General features: G+C 51.2%; 3 protein-coding genes across 5 annotated transcripts in view; 1 reads left to right on the forward strand and 2 right to left on the reverse strand.

Annotated features, from left to right (window-relative positions):
• LOC142821523 (zinc finger protein RFP-like) overlaps positions 1–21,121 on the reverse strand; it is a 219,526-nt gene that overhangs the window by 158,589 nt on the left and 39,816 nt on the right. The window lies entirely within an intron of this gene.
• LOC102451862 (uncharacterized) lies at positions 1,186–18,564 on the reverse strand. Of its 3 annotated transcripts, XR_012898269.1 has the most exons (7): positions 18,464–18,564; positions 15,006–15,028; positions 13,805–13,864; positions 11,649–11,849; positions 10,296–10,409; positions 4,655–9,414; positions 1,186–1,582 (listed from the first exon to the last, which is right to left on the reverse strand). XR_012898269.1 is itself a non-coding variant. In XM_075912722.1 (5 exons), the coding sequence occupies exons 3-5, from the start codon at positions 11,833–11,835 to the stop codon at positions 7,718–7,720; spliced, it is 1,998 nt and encodes a 665-aa protein (XP_075768837.1). In that variant the 5' UTR covers positions 11,836–11,849; positions 13,805–13,864; positions 15,006–15,176; the 3' UTR covers positions 4,029–7,717. The 3 variants fall into 3 exon arrangements, 1 of the variants encoding a protein (XP_075768837.1); XR_012898268.1 differs by lacking the exon at positions 18,464–18,564 and having other exon boundaries at positions 15,006–15,176; XM_075912722.1 differs by lacking the exons at positions 1,186–1,582; positions 18,464–18,564 and having other exon boundaries at positions 4,029–9,414; positions 15,006–15,176.
• LOC142821521 (uncharacterized) overlaps positions 19,311–21,121 on the forward strand; it is a 414,847-nt gene continuing 413,036 nt past the window's right edge. The window contains 1 exon segment of the mRNA XM_075912685.1: positions 19,311–19,703. Within this exon segment, the coding sequence (XP_075768800.1) occupies positions 19,335–19,703 (369 nt within the window). The 5' untranslated portion in view covers positions 19,311–19,334.

The raw sequence follows: 21,121 nt of genomic DNA on the forward strand, positions 1-21,121 counted from the left end.
GCTAAACTCCCCTACCTGCAAAACCTGCTCCTGCCCAGCCCTCCTTGTTCCAGAGCCCACAACATCTCTGGGGCTGCCCAAGGCGCCTTTCTGAAAGGGCCACTTGTGGGACTGACACCTGTGGGCCGGCTAGCTCGGATGTTTAGGACGTGGTGCTCATATCACACAGATGCGTCTTAAGAGCAAGCCCCTTGTTTCAAGCTATAATGGGCTCGCTATTCCGACATCCCTGCAAACCTCATGGCACGAGGAGCGAGGGGCGTTTTGGAATAGCGATTTATTTGAAAATAAGTGCTGTGTCGCCAGCACCAAATTACAAAATAAGCTATTTCAAAATTGACTCAAAATAAGCTACACAATTGCATTGCTTATTTTGAGCAATGGGATGCACCCCTAGTGAGTTAGAGCCCAGCTCTGCCCCCAGCTCCATACACCCACTGCTGCCTTGCAGGCTCATGTCCTGCCCCTGGCCAGCCCCTTGGAATGTGTGAGCTACTCTCCCTGCCCCCCTCACTCAGGGCTGGTTCTGGGCCTCAAGCAGGGAGCATCAGAGGTTGCTCAGGGTGCTACATTGTTAGGCCAGAGGCCCTCCTGTGGGGCCATAGAGCCAGGGAGAGATTCACTGAACAGGCCAAGGTCACTCAGTGAGTTAGAGCCAAGATCTGCCCCCAGCTCCCTTCCGCACCCACCGATGTGCTGACTCCCTTGCTGCCATGGGGCTGTTTGCATTGGCCTCTTGTCTCTGGAACCAGGGTTAAGCCACAGCTGAGGCTCTGGGCAGGAGACTGGGTATGGGGGGGTCTGAGTGTGTGTTCCTCTGGCTCAGCTTTTCCCTTTCTTCTACCCCAGCAATTGCCCTGTTGCAAAGCAGAGGGAGAGGATGAGGAGCTAGCTGAACTTTGGGGCTCTGTGGTACAATGGTAAGCATGTTAGCTATCTAAGCAGCGGTGCTTGGAATGAACCCACCCAATTATTCAAAGGTTTTGGGTTCAAATCCCACCACAGTCACTTTTATCTAATTTCCAGAGCGGCTTTTACAGAAGAGGCTGGACCTGCCCTTGTTGCATGATGGGAGTGACAGGGAGCTTGTGACAGGACCTCTCTGTAACATGCCTGTAACTGGCTCTGACACTCCAGCAGTGGGGCCATCCAGCCCGATTCAGACCAGGCCGGTCGGAGCCTCTCGCGCTTATCAAGGGGAATTCTGCACTTGCAGCTTTGGGAGCCAGGGTCACATTGCAGAGCTCCCCCAGGGCCGTCCCATGGCATCGCCAGGCCGGCCTCCCGCACCCTCGGAAATGTGGCTGTGTTTTATCCTTCCCCTTCAGTAACAACCGGCCATTCCCCACCCAGCCCCAGCCACCGTTTGATCCTCTTCCTTACCCAGGCGCAGTGTGAGCGCCAGCATGGCTCCCTGATGAGGCTCAGCAGTGGTAGACACTTCCCTGGTTTCAGGAGGGAGACGAGATGTCAAGGCTCATGACTCGAAGTCAGCTACCGACACCCATGGAAAGCTGATTTTCAGAGGGGCCGATTGGCCCTTCTTGTGTATCTGGCTTCTTCAAATGTGCTTAATCAGGAGCTAAAAGTTGAAGAAGGGACATTTAGAAGGGTGAATTTCTGTCTCTGGAAGTGTTTTTTTTGTGCCCCAGTAGTCTAATAGGTAAAGCACTGATCTCTTGAACTGAGGTTTGCTGGTTCAAGTCCCATGTTGGGTGAGTTTGCTGTAACTGACAAGAAACTTTGTGCTCTGAGAGAGTTAGCAAGGACCCTTAGGGTGTGTCTAGACTACCGCTGAGTTCTGTTGACATAATGTCGACAGAACTCAGCAGTCTTGTCGACGCTGGTATACCTCATTTTACGAGGCATAACACCTTCTGTCGACAGAACTCTGTCGACAGAAGGTGTTATTGCCTGTAACATTGCGTCCAGACTACGGAGTTCTGTCGACAAAGCAGCTTGCTTTGTCGACAGTACTCAATGTGTCTGGACGCTCTTTGTCGAAGGAAGTTTTGTCGACAGTATCTGTCAACAAAACGTCCGTCGACAAAACGCGGTAGTCTAGACGTACCCTTAGTGGCTGTCTCTGTCTACAAAAACTGTTCAGACCCCATCCTACTCATCACTGGTGTTAGGTGAAGATCTGAGTGCTAAAAGCCCAGGTATCCAAAGTCAGAAGCAAGGGTCTAGAAGGCCCAGGAGTGACAGCCAGAGGGAGGTGGCTGTAGCAGAGCAGTGTCTGTGTCTGTCTGGAGACAAAGCGGAGCCTGAGGATGAGAAGGCCCATGAGAGGCAGAGACTCCAGAGCAGTGGGGGGTAATTATTTGGTCTGACAGAAAATCCCCAGGCCCTGAGCATGGTGCGGGTGAAGCCCATGGGGCAGTTTGCCTGATGGGATTTGAGGACATGGAGAAGCTGGGAAACTCTTTGGGTGGATAACATCCCTAGCTGTGCTGTGCCCCGGGCTTCCTGGAATCAGCCGCTGATCAGTTTCAGCAGCAGCTGACTTGGGGACGCCTGGGTTTCTTAAGTTGAATCCGTATGTAAGTCAGAACTGGCGTCCAGATTCAGTCGCTGTTGAAACTGATCAGTTTCAGCAGCGGCTGACGCCAGTTCCGACTTACATACAGATTCAACTTAAGAACAAACCTACAGTCCCTATCTTGTACGTAACCCGGGGACTGCCTGTTTACTATATCTACTGGATCCCCCTTGTCTGCATGTTTGTTAACCCCTCCAAAGAACTCTAATAGATTACTAAGACATGATTTCCCTTTACAGAAACCATGTTGACTTTTGCCCAAATTATGTTCTTCTACGTGCCCCAATTTTATTCTTTACTATTTTATTCTTTACTATTGTTTTGACTAATTCGCCCGGTACTGAAGTTAGACTTATCGGTCTGTAATTGCCAGGATCACCTCTAGAGCCCTTTTTAAATATTGGTGTCACAGTAGCTACCTTCCAGTCATCAGGTACGGAAACCGATTTAAAGGATAGGTTACAAACCACAGATAATAGTTCAGCAATTTCCTATTTGAGTTCTTTTAGAACCCTTGGATGAATGCCATCTAATCCCGGAGATTTGTTAACATTAAGTTTTTCTATTTGTTCCAAAACCTCCTCTGATGACACTTCAATCCGGGACAGTCCCTCAGATTCATCACCCACAAAGTACGGTACAGATTTGGGAATCTTCCTATCGCCCACAGCCGTGAAGACTGAATTATCCCCATATTTCACATACAGTGTGACTCCACCACCCACCCGGCCTGCTCTAGCCTTCTGATATATTTTATATCCCAGTATGATTGTCCCCCACAGATTTTCCTCGTTCCACCAGGTTTCAGTGATGCCTATTATGTCAATCTCCTCCTTTAATACAAGGTACTCTAGTTCACCCATCTTATTAGTCAGACTCCTAGCATTTGTGTAGCAGCACTTTAAAAATTTGCCACTGCTTATTTGTCTGCCCTTCTCTGATGCATTGGATTCCTTTATATGCAGTTGTTTGTCTACTCTGGCCCATGGTTTGTCCTCTCCCCTCCTTTCTTTCTGACTACAGCTTAGAGAATCTCTATCAATGGATTCTCCTCTAAGAGTAGTCTCCATCCGATTTACATGCATCTCCGCACCAATCGGCTTTCCCCCATCTCCTAGTTTAAAAACTGCTCTACGGTCTTTTTAATGTTTAGTGCCAGCAGTCTGCTTCCACCCTGGTTTAGATGGAGCCCATCCTTCCTGTATAGGCTCCCCCTCTCCCAAAAGTGTCCCCAGTTCCTAATAAATCCAAACCCCTCTTCCCTACACCATTGTCTCATCCACGCATTCAGACTCTGAAGCTCTGCCTGCCTACCTGGCCCTGCGTGTGGAATATATATATATATATATATACATATATATATATATATCCAATAAACTCCAATAACTCCCAGAATCATGAAAACGACAAATCTTGTACCAAACAATTCAGTCGTGAGGATTATTAAGTCCTCTTTCCTTCGTGATTGTAAGTTATATCGTGGAGACTCTGTTTCTGTAGAATGTGTAACTCATTCTGCTGCAACTGGAGGTGCAGTAGCTGAGAACGGATGTAGATCAGCTGGAGGAGGTACCTTTTTGCAGTGCGATGTGTGTACCCAGCTCTGGAGTCCTTGACATTTTACAGCAGTGTGAGTGGGACTTTGTAAGGCCCTTTCCAGCAAGGTTGGAGGGCATTTTTCTGCTGGTGTGCCTTGATGCAGAGCCAGTCTCCAGGCTCTAAAGGATGACACGGCTCCGATACAAGTTCAAGAAGGGCTTCCTTGACATGAGTGTGAATAGACCCTACACATTTCATTAAGGCTTTACAGTAACTTAACATAACATCATCTATTATATGTAGATCAAATTAATGCGGTGCTCTAAGCGGGGTGTGTAATAATCTCATAGGTCTACTGGTTAAAATTTTGTGGGGAGATAGCACGTTTCCAATTCCCTGTACCCCGATATACAATAAGGCCAAAGGTAATGCATCTGGCCAATTAAGGTCAGAGTCCTCACAGATTTTAGCTAATTTGGTCTTTAGGTCAGAGTTTTTTCTTTCTACCGCTCCACTGGACTGTGGATGGTATGCACAGTGTAAATGCTGTTGGATTCCTAGAGCAGCACATACCTTTTGAACTACTTGTCCTGTGAAATGAGTTCCCCGGTTACTGTCTAAAGAAAGAGGCACTCCGAACTGGGGGATTAATTCTCTGAAGAGTTTCTTGGCAACCATAGTAGCATCAGCATGTTTATAAGGATAAGCTTCTAACCATCCCGAAAACATATTAATGATTACAAGAATGTACTCATATCCACAAGATTTAGGCATTTATACAAAATCCATTTGTAAATTCACAAAGGGTCCCCACAGTGAGGGGTGTGCTGCAATTTTAGTTTTTACCCTTTGTCCAATGTTATGAGCTAAACAGATAGAGAAAGTACTGCAGTACTGTGCCACCACAGCAAGGAAATGTGGGGTGAACCAATCCTGCTGCACCGTGGCAATCATCCCCCCTGTGTTCATGTGGGCCACCGAGTGGGGCACACGCACAAAGGTAGAGTAGGAGGGTTTGAGGCACAACCAGGTGGCCGGAGCGAGTTGGGGTGCAACAAGAAGCCCCGCCGCAGCCAGTCTGCTTTTTCAGTCTCAGGTGCCTTACCTTGTAGCCCAGTCAGTTCTGTGAGGGACGCCTACATTGGCTGGGCTACAGAAGGGCAGACAAGAACATGTTTAGGAGCCTGAGGGCCAGAAAGGGCTGCATTCTTTGCTGATTGATCAGCAAAGGCATTTTTATAGGTAACTTCATCAGAAGGGGCCAAGTGTGCATAACACTTGACAATAGTCAAGGAGGAGGGTAAAGGAAAGCACAAAGAAGTACATTTACAGAACAGCTATAGTAGATGGGGAAAACAGCAAAGGTAAGGAAGCCACGTTGCTTTCACAACTGTCTACAATTGTGGCTGACGGATGCCCCAGTCAGATACATTCACACACTCAAAAAACGCATGATTTAACAACTGGACTTATATACCAGACTCTCCCATCAGAACTTTCTTATTTTCAAACTCCTGACAGAACTGTGGGTTTTTTTTAAGCAGGCACACTGATTTTGTACTGACCTGAGTTTAAAGGTTCGGATCCAGCAATTCCACCAAGCACCTGAAGCCAACCAGAAGCCCTCTACTGATTCTCAAAGAAGGGATTTAAAAGGCCCCTCACCTTGCTTGTGGTGCCTGGAGTTAGGTAGGGAGTGGCCCATGGTTTTTCCCGAACGAAAAGCAGGATGTGTGGATCTGAGTCACGGCATCAGAATTGTCGTGGAATAAACACACCCTAGGTTTACGGTTCAGATCAGACAAAACCATTTTGATATCCCAGCTGGGGGTGGTGGTGTTGCAGATGGCAGGGAGTTACCCCTTACCGATACAAGCCTCTCCTCATACTCAAACATCTGAGATATTTATACCTTCTTACAAAGTCACAGTGGAAATTTACAGAGAAAAAAGGAAGTAAGGCACTTTACTCTTAGATGGTAACATCTGCTTGACCCGATAAAGTGCAAGCAGTGCGATTTTTTGTTTGTTTGTTTAACAGCATTGTGGTTTCCTGCTCAACTTGCTTAGGAAGTTCACTTCTGACGCAGGATACACTGCGTACAGTTCAGTCTTTGGCCAGGCTAGTGAGGCCTACCTCCACAGTATGTATTGGACATAAATATTTTAGTTAATTTAAAAGGGTACGTCTACACTACGTTAATTCGAACTAACTTAGTTCGAATTAGTTAATTCGAACTAAGCTAATTCGAACTAACAGATCTCAACTAAAAAACTAGTTTGAATTAGCGTTTTGATAATTCAAACTAGAATGTCCACATTAAGTGGACCCTGAACCAGGCTTAAGGATGGCCGGAAGCAGTGCCAGCAGGGCATCAGAGGAGGACTTAGACCGTGAAGATGCTGTCTCAGGCTAGCCGAGGGGTGTGCTTAAAGGGTCCCGACCTCCACCCCAGACAGACAGTTCTCAGGGGTGTCCCGCTTGCAAAGCAGTCCTGGCTTGGATTGCCCGGAGTACCCACACTGGGCACATCACAGCACTCGGCCATCAGACCGGCTGCACTTGCCGCAGGCTGCCATCTGGGGAGAGGGGGCAATTGGGGGGCTGTCCATACACAGCATCAACAGAGCCCATAGCCATAACTCCCCATACAAACTCCAAACAAGTACACAAATACCATACACAGAATCAGCACAATATCAGCTTTCGTTTGACACCTCAAACGGCCCACTTTGTACCAAATTTGGGGCAAACAGTTCCCCGTGATCACAGCAGTTATCTGTATGCTCACATTAAAATCCAATAATGTGATGGGGCCTCAAGAAAGGGTTGGGGTCTTGAGGAAGGATCTGGGATGCAGAAGCAGGCAGGTGTCTGGCCAGGGGGAAGATGCAATGTGTGGCCAGGAGAAAGGGTGCAAGAAAAAGAAAAAAGGAGGGTGTCAGTGTAAGCTGGGGGTGCTGGCGGAAAAGGAATTGAGGTGATTGGGAGGAAGTGTCTGGGAAGGTCAGCAAATATTACCTGGCTTTGGGCCCCCTTGCAGCAACATCTCCAGTCACACTGTCCTGGTCACCCTGGAGGGAGGCTCTGCTGCTGCAGCAGCAGCCACACAGACTAGGGCCAGCCCCGCACACCAGAGGCACCACTACTGCACCCATTCAGTCCAGGGCTGGAGGTGTTGCTGCTGCAGCCATGCAGCCCAGGACCAGCCCCAGAGGCACACCTGACATGGCCATGCGGCCCTTGAGGCCAGCAGTGCAGTGCCAGCAGTGCCTCTAGTGCAGGCCTCAGGTTGTATAGCAAAGACTCAGCCTAGCGCTGCCTCCTCTCTAGTGGTTAAAAAGCATGAAAAGGGGGTTGGGCTAAACTCTTTCCCCCTCAGTACATCTTCATTTGGAGGTGGGGCCTGGCACTGCCTTGTGAACAGGATCAAAGCCTTAGGTAGGCTGCATTCTGTCAACAGAGAAAAATTTTGCTCACCACCACTATACGGTTTCTCACCTATGTGGGTTCAACTATATGCAACAAGACTTGAACTCTCACTATAGCATTTCCCAAAGTCAGAGCAGTTAAAGGATTTCTCTTCTGTTAGAGTTCTCATGGATAACAAGGTGTGACTTCTGACTGCAGCATTTCCTACAGTGAGAACAGGTGAATAGCTTCTTCTGCATGGGTTTTCCTATGTCTAACAAGGGTTGAGGTCTGACTGAAGCTTTTCCCACAATCAGAGCAGCTGAAGGGTTTCTCCCCTGTGTGGGCCCTCCTATGGACAACAAGGGCTGAGGTCTGACTGAAGCTTTTCCCACAGTCAGAGCAGCTGAAGGGTTTCTCTCCTGTGTGGGCTCTCCTATGGATAACAAGGTATGACCGCCGACTGAAGCTTTTCCCACAGTCAGAGCAACCGAAGGGTTTCTCTCCTGTGTGAACTCTCCTATGGATAACAAGCTGTGACCGGTCATTGAATCTTTTCCCACAGTCAGAGCAGCTGAAGGGTTTCTCTCCTGTGTGGGCTCTCCTATGGATAACAAGGTATGACCGCCGACTGAAGCTTTTCCCACAGTCAGAGCAACCGAAGGGTTTCTCTCCTGTGTGAACTCTCCTATGGATAACAAGCTGTGACCGGTCATTGAATCTTTTCCCACAGTCAGAGCAGCTGAAGGGTCTCTCTCCTGTGTGGGCTCTCCTATGGGTAACAAGGTATGACTGCCGACTGAAGCTTTTCCCACAGTCAGAGCAGCTGAAGGGTTTCTCTCCTGTGTGGACTCTCCTATGGATAACAAGGTTTGACCTCTGACTGAAGCTTTTCCCACAGTCAGAGCAGCTGAAGGGTTTCTCTCCTGTGTGGACTCTCCTATGGATAACAAGGGTTGAGTTCTGACTGAAGCTTTTCCCACAGTCAGAGCAGCTGAAGGGTTTCTCTCTTGTGTGGGCTCTCCTATGGATAACAAGGGCTGAGGTCTGACTGAATCTTTCCCCACAGTCAGAGCAGCTGAAGGGTTTCTCTTCTGTGTGGGCTCTCCTATGGCTAATAAGCTGTGACCATTGACTGAAGCTTTTCCCACAGTCAGAGCAGCTGAAAGGTTTCTCTCCTGTGTGGGTTATCCTATGTTTAACAAGGTGTGAACTGTGCCTGAAGCTTTTCCTACAGTCAGAGCAGCTGAAGGGTTTCTCTCCTGTGTGGACTCTCCTATGGATAACAAGGGTTGAGTTCTGACTGAAGCTTTTCCCACAGTCAGAGCAGCTGAAGGGTTTCTCTCTTGTGTGGACTCTCCTATGGAGGACAAGGTGTGAACACTGACTGAAGCTTTTCCCACAGTCAGAGCAGCTGAAAGGTTTCTCTCCTGTGTGGGTTCTCCTATGTCTAACAAGGTTTGACCTGTGCCTGAAGCTTTTCCCACAGTCAGGGCAGCTGAAGGGTTTTTCTCCCGTGTGAACTCTCCTATGTCTAACAAGGTGTGATCTCCGACTGAAGCTTTTCCCACAGTCAGAGCAGCTGAAGGGTTTCTCTTCTGAGTGGGCTCTTTCATGTTTAATAAGAGTTGCACAGTCACTGGAAGAACAAGGTGAATGTTGATGGGGGATTTTCTTTTGAACAGTTTTTGTGTTTGTTTTCAACCTTCTGCTCCTGTGACTGGATTTATCCTGTCCTGCTCCTGGATGGTTTCCCTGCTGTCTTTGTAGACTACGCTGACTGTCACAAGTCTCTCCTTGCTCAGGACTCTGAGAAACATGCCCTTCAGATCTTTCCACTAACACCCCACATGGAGCCATTTGCTCAGGTCCTTCCTCCTGAAGACTCCTCTCACTGTTCTCATTCAGCATCTCATCACCTGCTGGGATGGAGAGAGGAACCACACAGGAGTCATTAGGTTGTACGAACAGGTGTGTTGTAAGCAAAACTCGTGAAGTCATTCTGCCGCTCTACTCTGCACTAGTTAGGCCTCAGCTGGAGTACTGTGTCCAGTTCTGGGCGCCACATTTCAAGAAAGATGTGGAGAAATTGGAAAGGGTACAGAGAAGAGCGACAAGAATGATTAAAGGTCTAGAGAACATGACCTATGAAGCCAGGCTTCATGAACTGGGCTTGTTTAGTTTGGAAAAAAGAAGATTAAGGGGGGACATGATAGCTGTTTTCAAATATCTAAAAGGGTGTCACAAGGAGGAAGGAGAAAATTTGTTTCTCTTGGTTTCTGAGGACAGGACAAGGAGTAATGGGCTTAAAGTGCAGCAAGGGAGGTTTAGATTGGACATTAGGAGAAAATTCCTAACTGTCAGGGTGGTCAAATATTGGAATAAATTGCCAAGGGAGGGGGTGGAATCTCCCTCTCTGGAGATATTTAAGAACAGGTTAGATAGACATCTGTCAGGGATGGTGTAGGTGGAGCTTGGTCCTGCCTTGAGGGCGGGGGGCTGGACTCGATGACCTCTCGAGGTCCCTTCCAGTCCTATAATTCTATGATTCAATGTGCTGAGCTGAAATAAAAATTCTGAATGGTGAATAGAAAATGGGGGAGAAACCCAAAGAATGACTGGAAAGATTCAATAATCATGAGCCGAGTTCACCCTGCTCCCCCATAACTATTTCCCCATCTGGCAGTCTCAGACTGGAGTAGATGACAGGCTGAAGGGCCAGTCAGACTTGATGAAAACACACAACCAAAATCTGCTATGAGAACACAGAAATTGGTTTGAGTCAGTTTAGCTGATTTCTCACCTGTGTGGGTATCACTGATGATCTCCCCTTCCTCACAGCCTTGGAGATCCGGGATCTGCAGCTCTTCCCTTTGCTTCATCCAGGAGAGCACATGAGCTTTAGAGACTGGAAATCCTATTCAGGGAGCAATTAACCAACTGCTGATCTTGTTCATTAAGGTCTGTGCCATTCCTGCTTCCAAAGCCAGGATCTGAGTCTCCTACCCAGAGAGGCTCCTTCCCCACCTTCCAGAGACTGGTCTCTGGCTGATACAAGATCCCTGGACACAATAATTCCATCCTTCCGCTGCCCCACCACCATATTGGAATAGCCCAGCTGACTTCCATGGAGAACTGAGCGGTCTGCTGCACTCTGCAGGATACAACTCAGTCTCCCTTAGGGCCTGTTGCATACTTGGGCAGGGCAGGAACACACTGCTCATAAGGGGAGAGCTCTAAGACTTTCAGGACTGACAGACGCCTCTAGCCAGGACTCATATTTGAGCTGACACATGTCAGGTCTCTAGGGCTGAGAGGGAAAGGATCCAGCAGAGCTCTAGAGCCCTATGGGCTCTGCCCACAAAGCTCTTGGCTGGGGGCTGGACTTTCCCTGCTCTTGGGCTCAGATGCTCTACTTGAGCCAGAAGGAGGCAGGGGAATTGTCTGATCAAGAAAATGATTCCTTGGCTGGCCACTTCAGGCCCTGCCTATGGTCCACACTCCTGATCCTGACTGACTGTGCCATGGTGGGCCCTGTCAGCTGCCCACAACAGCTGTCAGTCCTGCAGACAGCCAGGGCAGTGCCGGCCTGTTCCTGTGGCCAGCCAAGGTGGAGACAGGATGGGCTGCTTCTCTGCTGCTTGTAGATGCTCCTGCAGCTCAGCTCCCCTTCTGCAGCCGTGATTCTACTCTGCCAGTAGCAGCAGCCCTCCTCTTGTGGCTAGTCGGGCCTGCCATTTGGTTACTCTCTGGCTTGCACAGAATCTACCAGAGGCGAGGAAGGACTCGGAGTTGGCACCTTTCTTCCAGGGGCTCAGCACAATCGCACAAGGGGACCCTACAGATGCTAAGAGCAGCTGCACCCAGCCCCACAACTCTGGTCCCTGCCGTTCCTGCCTGCACCCGTCTGCTGACATTCCAGCCAAGGTACAACACGGGCAAGATGGTGGGAACCACAATGAGACCTTGGCTGTGGGAAGAGCAGCACCGCTATTATGTCACTGAATCTCCTCTCACACAGGAGCCAGGATTACTGGGGCAGATACTGCTGATATTGGGGGTTCGGGCAATGAAGGACCCTGTACCAAACCCAACCCAACCCAGCTGCTCCAGAGCCCACCCAGCTTCTGTTACGCAAGGGGACAGGAATCCTCACCCAGCCAGCTCACAGCTTCGTAATTCTCCTGCATCACATCCCTGTAGAGGGCTCTCTGGCCTGGGTCCAGCAGAGCCCATTCCTCCTCAGAGAAATACACAGCCACCTCCTCGAAGCTCACAGGCTCCGCCACAGCCATTTCCTGTCCCTGGCTCTGCAGGCCAGGGGCTGAGCTGGAGACAGACATGGGTGTTCTGCAGCCTGGCAGGGGGAAAAGGGGAATTGGAGACATTTCAAAAAGGGCTTTAATCCTTTCCACACCCCAATTCTGCCCAGACTCTGTCCCCGGTGAAAAACATGCTGGGCTCTCCCGTTTCAGGCAAACGCTGAGTCTAGATATTCCATAAACACCACACACAAGTTAGATCCGAAAGCCGTATTTATTTCTCTCAATACCTGGCTTGAGTTATATTACTTTGCCTGCAACAATGGAGATTCAGTTCTCAGCACCCAGTGTTTCTGCTAACAAGTCACATATTCATCTGCCTGAACATGGACATAGGTTTAATTTAATTTGGGCTGCAGTATTTATAATCCTTAGTCTTCATGAATTGATTTGCAGCCCAAATTTTGGTTCTCTCATCTGACACAGACTTTATAAACTCTCTCCACAACAGAGAGGAAGTGAAGTTAATATGAGTATTCAGATGCATATTATTAAACACGTGTGCTGAGTGTTTGCAAGATAAGACCTTAAAATTCATGGATTCATGGCATCAGAAAATATCCCGAGCCATGCAGTCTGTCCCCTCTGCGGCACAAGCCATTATACGTAGCCCAGCTACCCAGGCACAAAGCTCTGTTCCCCCACAGCATGTTTTCTAGAAAGTTGCCCAGTGCTGACTGGAAGACATCAAGAGATGGGAGAACCCACCAGTTCTTTGCTGATTGGTTTCAGCAGCGAATCCTCTTACCCATCAAATATTTGTGCCTCCTTTCTAGCCTGAAATTCTCTGGCTGCATCTTTCAGTTATTGACTCTCACTGAACTGTATCCACTAGACCAGGGGTGGGCAATTCATTTTGATGTGGGGGGGCACGCCAAGATTTTGGAAAGTGGTTGAGAGCTGCACTCTTCCAAGACATTAAGCAGGAAATACAGTGAATGGGATGGACACTGGGAGAAGAAGGAAGTTTTGGGTGAGGGTTTGGGATGCAGGAGGGAAAGAGGGGTCTGGGAAGGAGTTTGGATGAAAAAAGCAGGTGTGATCTGGGGCACTGGATTAACCAACTACTCATGAGATATTTAAAGTAAGGTTAATTTAGAGAAGTGGCTGAGTGGACAAATAAGGGGCTGAGGGTTTCTGACCATGAAGAGCTCCTTGCATATTTGGATGCAGGAAGAGAACAAAGAGTTTGGGTACGTGGAGTTGGGGGCAGGAGTGTGGGGCAGAGAATTAGGAGGGGAAGAGAGAGGTTGGGGTGCCAGAGGCAGGCTTTGCCTAGGAGACTTACCTGAGTGACTCCCGACCAGCAGCCTAGCACCTCTCTGAAGCAGACAGGAAGACTGCCCAACCCTCGCACAGGCTGTGGGGCCATGTGGGTGTTTGAATAACTATGAGCCAGAGGGGAGAAGGCACAGTGCTTCCTTTCTGGCCTGGGAGTGGATGCCTTCCTGCTTTATCTCTGGGCTCACCTTCACTTTCTGAGTGGCTTGCAGGTGGGAAGTGGCAACCGCGGAACTAGCCCATAGCTCGCCAAGCATCAGAGGGCCGGATGTGATGGCCTGGCGAGCTAGATCCGGCCCATGGGCTGTATTTTGCCCAGGCCTGCACTAAACTGAAGAGCCCTTGCATATCCAGCAGTTTCTCACCATGAACAAACTGATACCATGGAAGCCAGTCAGCTCTCAGCCTTTCAGTCTATTTATTGTTTGAAACCAACCCCGTATTGAAACTGACCAGTGAAATCTGAGCCTGAAGATGCCGTCCATTGTGTGCTTTAACATCACCCCTTTAAGCATCACACCTCGTAGTTCAGTGATTCTCAAAGTGTCTGCAGGTCCCCTTGCAGTGTCCCTGGGGCTCCTCACTGATCTCAATTTAGGGTTGTGTGCACCGTGGTCACTGGGTTTGGTTGGTAACTTCAATGACAATTCAATGAAGATGATTTTGCTGGAATTTTCTCATTTTTAGAATTGCCACATGAAAAACTCACCTTGTCTGAAATCTCCCAGGGATTCTCCTCTTGCTCTCTCCAGTGCAGAGGGCAGAGTGTCTAGTGGGGGAAGGGATAAGAGAGGTGAGATTCCATGCTCTCCTCTTTATAACAATGTCCCCACGCTGAACTCTGCGTTTCACTTGTATCAGAGACCAGACAGAAACACACTCAAGTGTTTAGTATGAAACGGTTTGAAACCTTCCGTGTCCTCTCTTGCTTGGGCTCCTACCAGCAATGGAGCCAACATCTCTGCAGCCTCATCCCTGCCCCAGGAGACAAACTGAAAGTGAGATTTACTTTTCCCTTCTCATCCTCTCCCACCTGGTTTCTCTCAGTCACTAACCACCTCTTGTCATAACCTAGAGCTGCACTGGGGGAAGACATTGCCATGACATTAACATTACCTATTTTGATCCCTTGACACCAACGGGAGATTCAGAATTTGCAAACCCCTGGCTCTATTTGCAAGCAGTTGACTCTGTTTGCTCAGTGCCTCTAAGGAGAGCAGCATGATGAGGCCGTCATTCTCCACGTGGGAATTGAGGCAGGGGAGGGTTGGCTTCAGAGGCCAGATTCAATAGTTTCTAAAACTTTCCCCTACTCCATCCCTTCTAGGTACCTTTGAATTCCCTCAGAGTCTCCGACAGTGCAGTCATTATCTAGGAGAAAGAATTTACTTGTTCTTCCAGTTTAGGGGAAATCTCCTCTGGCAGGTGGACCTTTCCCTGAAAGGTCCCACTGCTGTTCACCTCTGGCCCGGAGAGACCAGCTGGGGACAAAAGTGGAATTGAGTCTCAATGGCCAATTTACTCTTTGGCCTCCAGGCGATGAGGGACAGGATGTTCCTACGTGAAGGGCTGAAGGAATCTGCCCACTAGAAACCAGACTGAGACTCCGGGTCCCTGCTGCCCTGGTCTAAGTGTGCCCAGCAGTGACAGACCCATATTCCAGTCCCACAGTCCTGAGGCAGCCAGTCCCCAGGGAGGTGACAGCTCTAGGAAATATCTGAAGTCAGACTGTGCCCCTGAATGGGGAATTCCAGAGTCTGCTGTGCAAGGGTGAGACCCTCAGAATTAAGTGAGCCAGAGACATTTCTATCCAACATCTGGCTGTAGAGCCCTGGGGAGATGTGGTGCCGACATCAGCTCCAAGCTCTTTCCCTGTGCTGTGCAATATGACAGGAGTGTGAGCCACCTACCTGCTCAAGGTGTTTCTTACGTCCTAGAGAAAAGAGACAGAAAAGAATCTCAGCTGCACTGGACACACACAGGGAAGGCATTCTGCAAATATGGAGAAGAGACGCCCTGACATGACCCCAGAGCCATAGATTCCGTGAGCTAATGGGGCTTTGCCATCTCGAATAGCTCTGTGCCTGTGACTCTGCAAAGCACAACAGTCACTCGCATGGCAGCAATGCACACGCCGAGTTACACCTAGATCAGATGGCTGGACCCTAACACTTGTGCCTGCATAGTGGCTCTCCCTAGCTGAGGAGCAGAAGTTATGAGGAGTGGAAGAGGGGAGCTGTGAGGGGATGGGGGCAGGGTGAGAGGGGGAGGGATGAGGGAGGCAGGTGTCCAGTTTGGGACTGGAAGCCCCTGGCCCAACAGGCTCCTGGAGATGCCAGGCAGCGCCACTGGCCCAGGCTGTCAAACACCCAGTTTGTGGCTCCACAGGCTCCCTACCAGCCCCTGTGCAGCCCGTGGGGAAAGTCCCTGAGTCGGCATATCCGGCTCTTAGCATTGGAGCAACTGGGGGGGGGGGGGATCAGCTGGGCCAGGGCAGAACAAGAACCACTCTTGGGCAGCACGGTGAACAGGGTTGGCCACTGACCAGGCTCCCTAACTTTAATCCAAGCCCCTTCCCTTCTGCCCCCCCCTCGCACCCAGTTCCTCCAGAGCCTGGCTGGAACGGCTGCCCCACTGCCAGCCCTGCTGCTTGGCATGGTGCAGTCATGGGGCCAAGGGCAGGGGAATCCTCATGTGTGGAGAGCAGCTGGGGGCTAGATGGGTGGCCTGGAGTGCAGGGGACAGGAGAGAGGGATGGACCAGAGGATGTCTGGCTCGGGGGTGGAGTCACAGCTTCTCCCAGGATCCCCTCAATGTATTGTTCCCAGCATGGTATATCAATTGGGGGACATACTAATGTGGCTTGGGTTTTTTTTGGGGGGGAGGGAGGAGGAGGTGTGTTTCAACTGTGTTTTCAACAACAGGGTTTCATGTTGATAAGCTGAATTTCACAAAACTGAAGATGTCCCTGACAGTAATAACAACCGTGAATAAATTGTACCAAAACACCAACACTGAGCTGCCACTTGCAGAATCTAGTTTCATTTATAGATGTGGTACAAGAAGAATTAAATGACATCTAAAAAAAGATGGCCAGGCCCACTTTTGCCAGATGCTAAGCACTAAATTAAAATTGAACACTCAGCAATTGGAGCAAAAATGGTGGAAGCAGAATGCAAGCCACAGTTCGTTCGGCCATGACAGAAAGGATGGAACTCTGTGTTTATGGCTGTGGAGAGAATTCGGTGCATACGGAATGAACAAGAAAGGTCCATGAGAAATGTGTTCCCAGGACTCCACATTCAGTATGCAAGAAGCAGTTTTTTGCGTTATGCTTTTCTTTTTGTTAAAAAAAAAACCCCGCTGATCATTCTGTATTTTTATTAACATTACATATTGGCTGGTCAAAAGGCTGAATCTAGCAGAGTTGGTTTTATTGGCAGAATATGTCATGGTTATGGGCCCATTGGTGAAAGCACTAAATATTATCCAAGCACAGATAAGTACACTAATGGAATGGAGTGCAGCTGCGTAAATTATACCAGATTCAGGGGGTAGCAGAGATTTTTTTTTCAGTTTATCCTGTACAGACGAACAGTCTGGTAGCACTTTATAGATTAACAAAACATATATGTGGTATCATGAGCTTTTGTGGGCACAGCCCACTTCTTCAGATGACTGGAGTTTTGAGTTTAGGCTGTGGAGAGCCAAAATAAATACATCTGTACAGCCTAAACTCAAAACTCCGGTCATCTGAAGTAGTGGGCTGTGCCCACAAAAACTCATGATACCATCCATATATTTTGTTGTCTATCAAGTGCTACCAGACCATTTGTTGTTTTTTAAGTTTAAATTATACTTGATGGTTTCAAAACTGCAAAAGAACAAGATGCCCTCTTGAGGCCACTGGTAGATGGACTTCAGTGCACCATTCAGAAATGTTTTGGGAAAGCAATTCTGAGAGTCCCAGGAATAAGATAAGAGAAAAGTTATGAGACTCTGTCCTGTCTATAGCACTCTTTTTACATTTTAAACTCCTTTAAAATGCAGAGAGAACAAACATGCAGCTAGAGTAGGCAGGGGGAAGTGCAGGGGGGTCTCTGCAGCCCTCCTTAGCCTGCTCAGCCCCTCCGAGTTGCATATAGGATTACAATAAATGTTTAAGCAAATAAAAAGGCCCCTTGCCAGGGCCACTCTCTGACTCATGCCTCATCCCCTCTGGGGAAACTGCTTTAACCACCAGGAGCGGATGAGAGTTTTGCAGGGCCCAGGGCAGCACAATATTGTGGCCTCCACCCCCGTTTGGAGAAAAAACAGAAAAAAAGGGGTGTGTCCCCCTGTGCCCACTCCTCCAGTAGCCCCACACTGATCATGTTAGGAGAAGGGATGAGGAGGGGGTAGCTAACACCTCCCTCTACAAACCTGCCCTGCCTCTCTCCTCTGGTGCTGGTCCCTCCCCTGCAGGTGTCCACCCTTCTGTGTCACCCCAGAATCCCCTGGCACCTGCACCTTCCCTTAGCCCTGCCCCCTCCCGGTACCTCCCCCTTCCCTCACCACCCACTGCCCCCCCTCCCCTCATGCCCCTTTGCCCTCACACATGCCTCGCTCCATCCCCGCCCGCCTCACGCCCGCCCTCCTTCCCAGCCTTCTCCCAGCACCTCCCCCTCCCCCAATGCCCTTCCCCTCCCCCTCAGCACAAGCCCCTTCCGCTGCCATCCACCTTCCAGTGCGCAGGGCGGCCCGGCCCGGCCCAGGCCACGTGCCAAACCGAGCAATGAAACCAGTGCCAAACGCTGAGCCGCGCGGTTTTAAAGTCCCGACCGTGGCGTCACGCGCATGCGCAACCTTGGACCCACGTGGCCCGCCGGGGAATTTCGAAAGTGCGGCAAAATCCTCCCCGCCCCTCCTCCAGCCGCCGCCCCATCCCGCTGGCGCGGGGCATATTGAAGCCTCCCTGAGTCCCCGCTCGCCCTAGAACCCACCAGACCTGAGTCCACGTGGAGCCGCGCGCGGGCAGAGACGGGCCAGGGCTGCGCCAGAACCGCTGCGCATGCGCAGTGCCCGGGCAGGAGCCCGCAGTGGCACCGCCTCTCAGGTGAGCATCCCCCGCCCCCCTCCGCGCGCCGCCCCGGGACCAATCAGACGCGCCGGGCAGAAGCCGGGACTGACCCACGTGGGCATCTCTCGGCCCCGCTCCCGCAACAAAGGGCCGGTCCCAGCCTCCCCCCCCGCGCAGCCACGTGGGGCCCAGAGCGAACCTGCAACCCCAGCAGCGCGCGCCGGCCCCGCCCACCTCGGGACACCCCCCCAGCCCGGCAGGGAGGGAATCCCCCGGGTCGCTCCACGCGCTGCAAAAGCCCCGCCCCACCTGCGAGCCGGCCCGGGCTCCGAGAAGCGGAAGTAGCCTCTGGCCGGGGGGGCGGGGCCAAGCAGCGCCCGGTCTGAGCTAAGCCCTGGCGCTGGAGTCTGAGCGGAGTCGCGGACCTGCTGCGCATGCGCGGTCTGACGGGCCGCCCAGTTCTACTCCGCCGCGGTCGGGTTTCGGCGGGTCCCGCCCATCGCTCCGCGCGCGGGCAGGGAAAGGGACCAGACTGCGCTGCGGTTACTGCGCATGCGCCGCGCTCCCTGAGCCGGGAGCCGTTGTGAGGGTCCGTTACTCGCTGCGGGGAGGGGCTGTGACCCGGCGTCCTGCGCTGCTGGTGGGTCTGGCGCTGGGTATCGGGGCGCGCCCGCTGGGGGCAGGGAGGGGGCGGGTCCGACTCACCTGCGGGCTGTTGGCGCTTCCTGATGCTCGCGCTGGCCTGGCGGGGGGGTGGGACCTGGGTGGTGCCGGGCGGGGCTGTGAGGGGGCTGCAGAGTGTGCGGGGGGGGGGGGGATTTGAACACAGGGTGGCTGGCCTGAGGGGCACAGCGATGGGGGGGGGCGGTTCTGGCCGGGGCAGTTAGAGAGGGGCTGCAGAGTGTGCGGGGGGGGGGGGGGATTTGAACACAGGGCGGGGAGGGCCCTGGCCTGAGGGGCGCAGCGATGGAGGGGGCGGTTCTGGCAGGGGTAGTTAAGGGGGGAGGCCCAATGGGCCCTGCAGGGGGGGAACGAAGCTTTTGGGGCTTTTTTGATTTTTAATTTTGATGGTTTTTTTGTCCTCAGTGCTGGTGCCTGACGCACCCCCCCCGGACCTGACCCCCCCACTGCTGAGCTCAGGAATGTGACACGGCCCCGGTCCCCCAGCCCAGAGGCAGCCATGGCTGCAGAGAGCCCCGTGGAAAGTGTCCGGGAGGCGCCGCGTCCCGTCTGTCTGGAGGATTTCACAGCCCCTGTCACTCTGGAGTGTGGGCACAATTCCTGCCAGGCCCCCCTCAGCCCTCAGGGCAGAGACACTGAGCAGCAGGGACCCCTCCGGCCCAACCGGCAGCTGGCAAACGTGGTGGAACTAGCCAAGCCGCTGAGTTTCCAGGCAGCAAAGAGAGCAAGATGGGACGGGGTGTGTGGGGAGCACCAGGAGGCTCTGAAGCTGTTCTGTGAAGAGGATCAAACTCCCATCTGTGTGGTGTGTGACAGATCCCAGGCTCACATGGTGGTGCCCTTACAGGAAGCTGCCCAGGAGTACAAGGTACAGAGTGGCTGTCCAGTGTGATGGGAAATAAGATTGGGTTTTAATTACAGGCTAATTTCACTGACTGTTACCAGACACAGATGTGAACCAACCAGTGTAAAGCAGTGGTCTCCAGCCTTTTAAAGTATCACTTTTTGAATTTAAGTGCAATCCAGGATCTACCTCAAACCCAAATACCCTTGCCCCACCTCCTTTGTGACCCTTTTCCGAGGCCCCGCCTCTGCTCACTGCATCCCTTCTCCCTCCCCCATCCTTTCTCCCTTTCATCAGGCCGGGCAGAGGGTTGGAGTGCAGGAGGGGGTTCACGCTCTGTAAGAGAGTTTGAGTTCAGGGGGTCAGCGTTAGAGAAGAGGCTTGGGGTGTAGGAGAGGTACATGACAATGACAGGGATTCAGGATACAGGCTTCAGCTGCACACTGCTTACCACAGGTGGCTCCTCTGTGGTGGTGCAGTGGGGCTAAGGAAGGCTCGCCCCTGCACCACTCTCAAAAGCAGCCTGCAGACTCCCTCTGTTTGTGGAGATAGACTGCAGGGTGGGAGAAGGAAACAGCTCCAAGGCAAAGGGCAGGAGATGTGCAGCAGCAGGGAGAGGGGGCAGCTGAAGTGCTGCACTTGATAGCCTCTTAGCCAAACCAGTCAAGATCACCTGTCAGAGGCTCCAAGATCTACCTGTAGATTCCGACCTACTGGTTGGTGACCACTTCTGTAAAGCCTTCATGATTAAAGAGGTGCAGTAAAAAGTAAATGTTCTGGCTTTGTGGCAACTTATGTCAAGTCTTCACAGATACCTGATGTGGGAAATGTTTCTCTGAGGCTGTAAATCCTGAAACCCTCCTCTCACTGGTGGCGGGAGGGGTGTTTGCACAAGGGAAGGTGTTAATAATCAGAGAGGCTTAGAGTGCAGGAGCTACAGGCCACTCCGTCAGTGAGCTGCCTTGGGACTAGAGAAGAGGAGGTTACAAGCTGCTACTGGTTGGATGAACAGGAATAATAATCTGTCATTTGCCTTATAGATCCGCAATGACATCTGGGCCCTGCACAATAACCAGCACGGGAAAGTCCCTGCTCTGAGCAGGTCACAGTCCAGTTAGACAAACTGTGGAAAGGGAAGGTGGGGAAGCAAGTTGCTCATAGTCACCAAATACGTCAGGGATAGAGTTTGGTCCTGAACCCTGGTCCAGTTGTTAGACTACACTGCTCCCTGTCCCTCAGCATCACTGAACAGTGATGAAGTGTGGCTGTTGGGAGAGAAAGATGCCTTGCTAAAGCTCTGGGCTCAGCTGGGAGAAGAGGTTTCCCACTGGGATGCTGAACCTCTGGGCTGCTCCGTGGGGGGTTAAACTCTGATGCAGCAGCTGGCACTAGATGAGGTTGCTGGGCTGGATGCTGTGTTCAAACTGGTTAACTGATGAGCT

Source organism: Pelodiscus sinensis, chromosome 31, assembly GCF_049634645.1.
Source record: "Pelodiscus sinensis isolate JC-2024 chromosome 31, ASM4963464v1, whole genome shotgun sequence".
Taxonomy (NCBI): Eukaryota; Metazoa; Chordata; order Testudines; family Trionychidae; genus Pelodiscus; species Pelodiscus sinensis.

What these genes read in the sequence shown, in the direction of transcription:
- LOC102451862 (XM_075912722.1), bottom strand. Translation starts at nt 11,835, where the DNA reads ATGTCTGTCTCCAGCTCAGCCCCTGGCCTGCAGAGCCAGGGACAGGAA. An exon ending in CGAAGCTGTGAGCTGGCTGG is followed by an intron (nt 10,410 to 11,648) that starts GTGAGGATTCCT and finishes CTCCCTGAATAG; the next exon opens with GATTTCCAGTCTCTAAAGCT. An exon ending in CATCAGTGATACCCACACAG is followed by an intron (nt 9,415 to 10,295) that starts GTGAGAAATCAG and finishes TCTCCATCCCAG; the next exon opens with CAGGTGATGAGATGCTGAAT.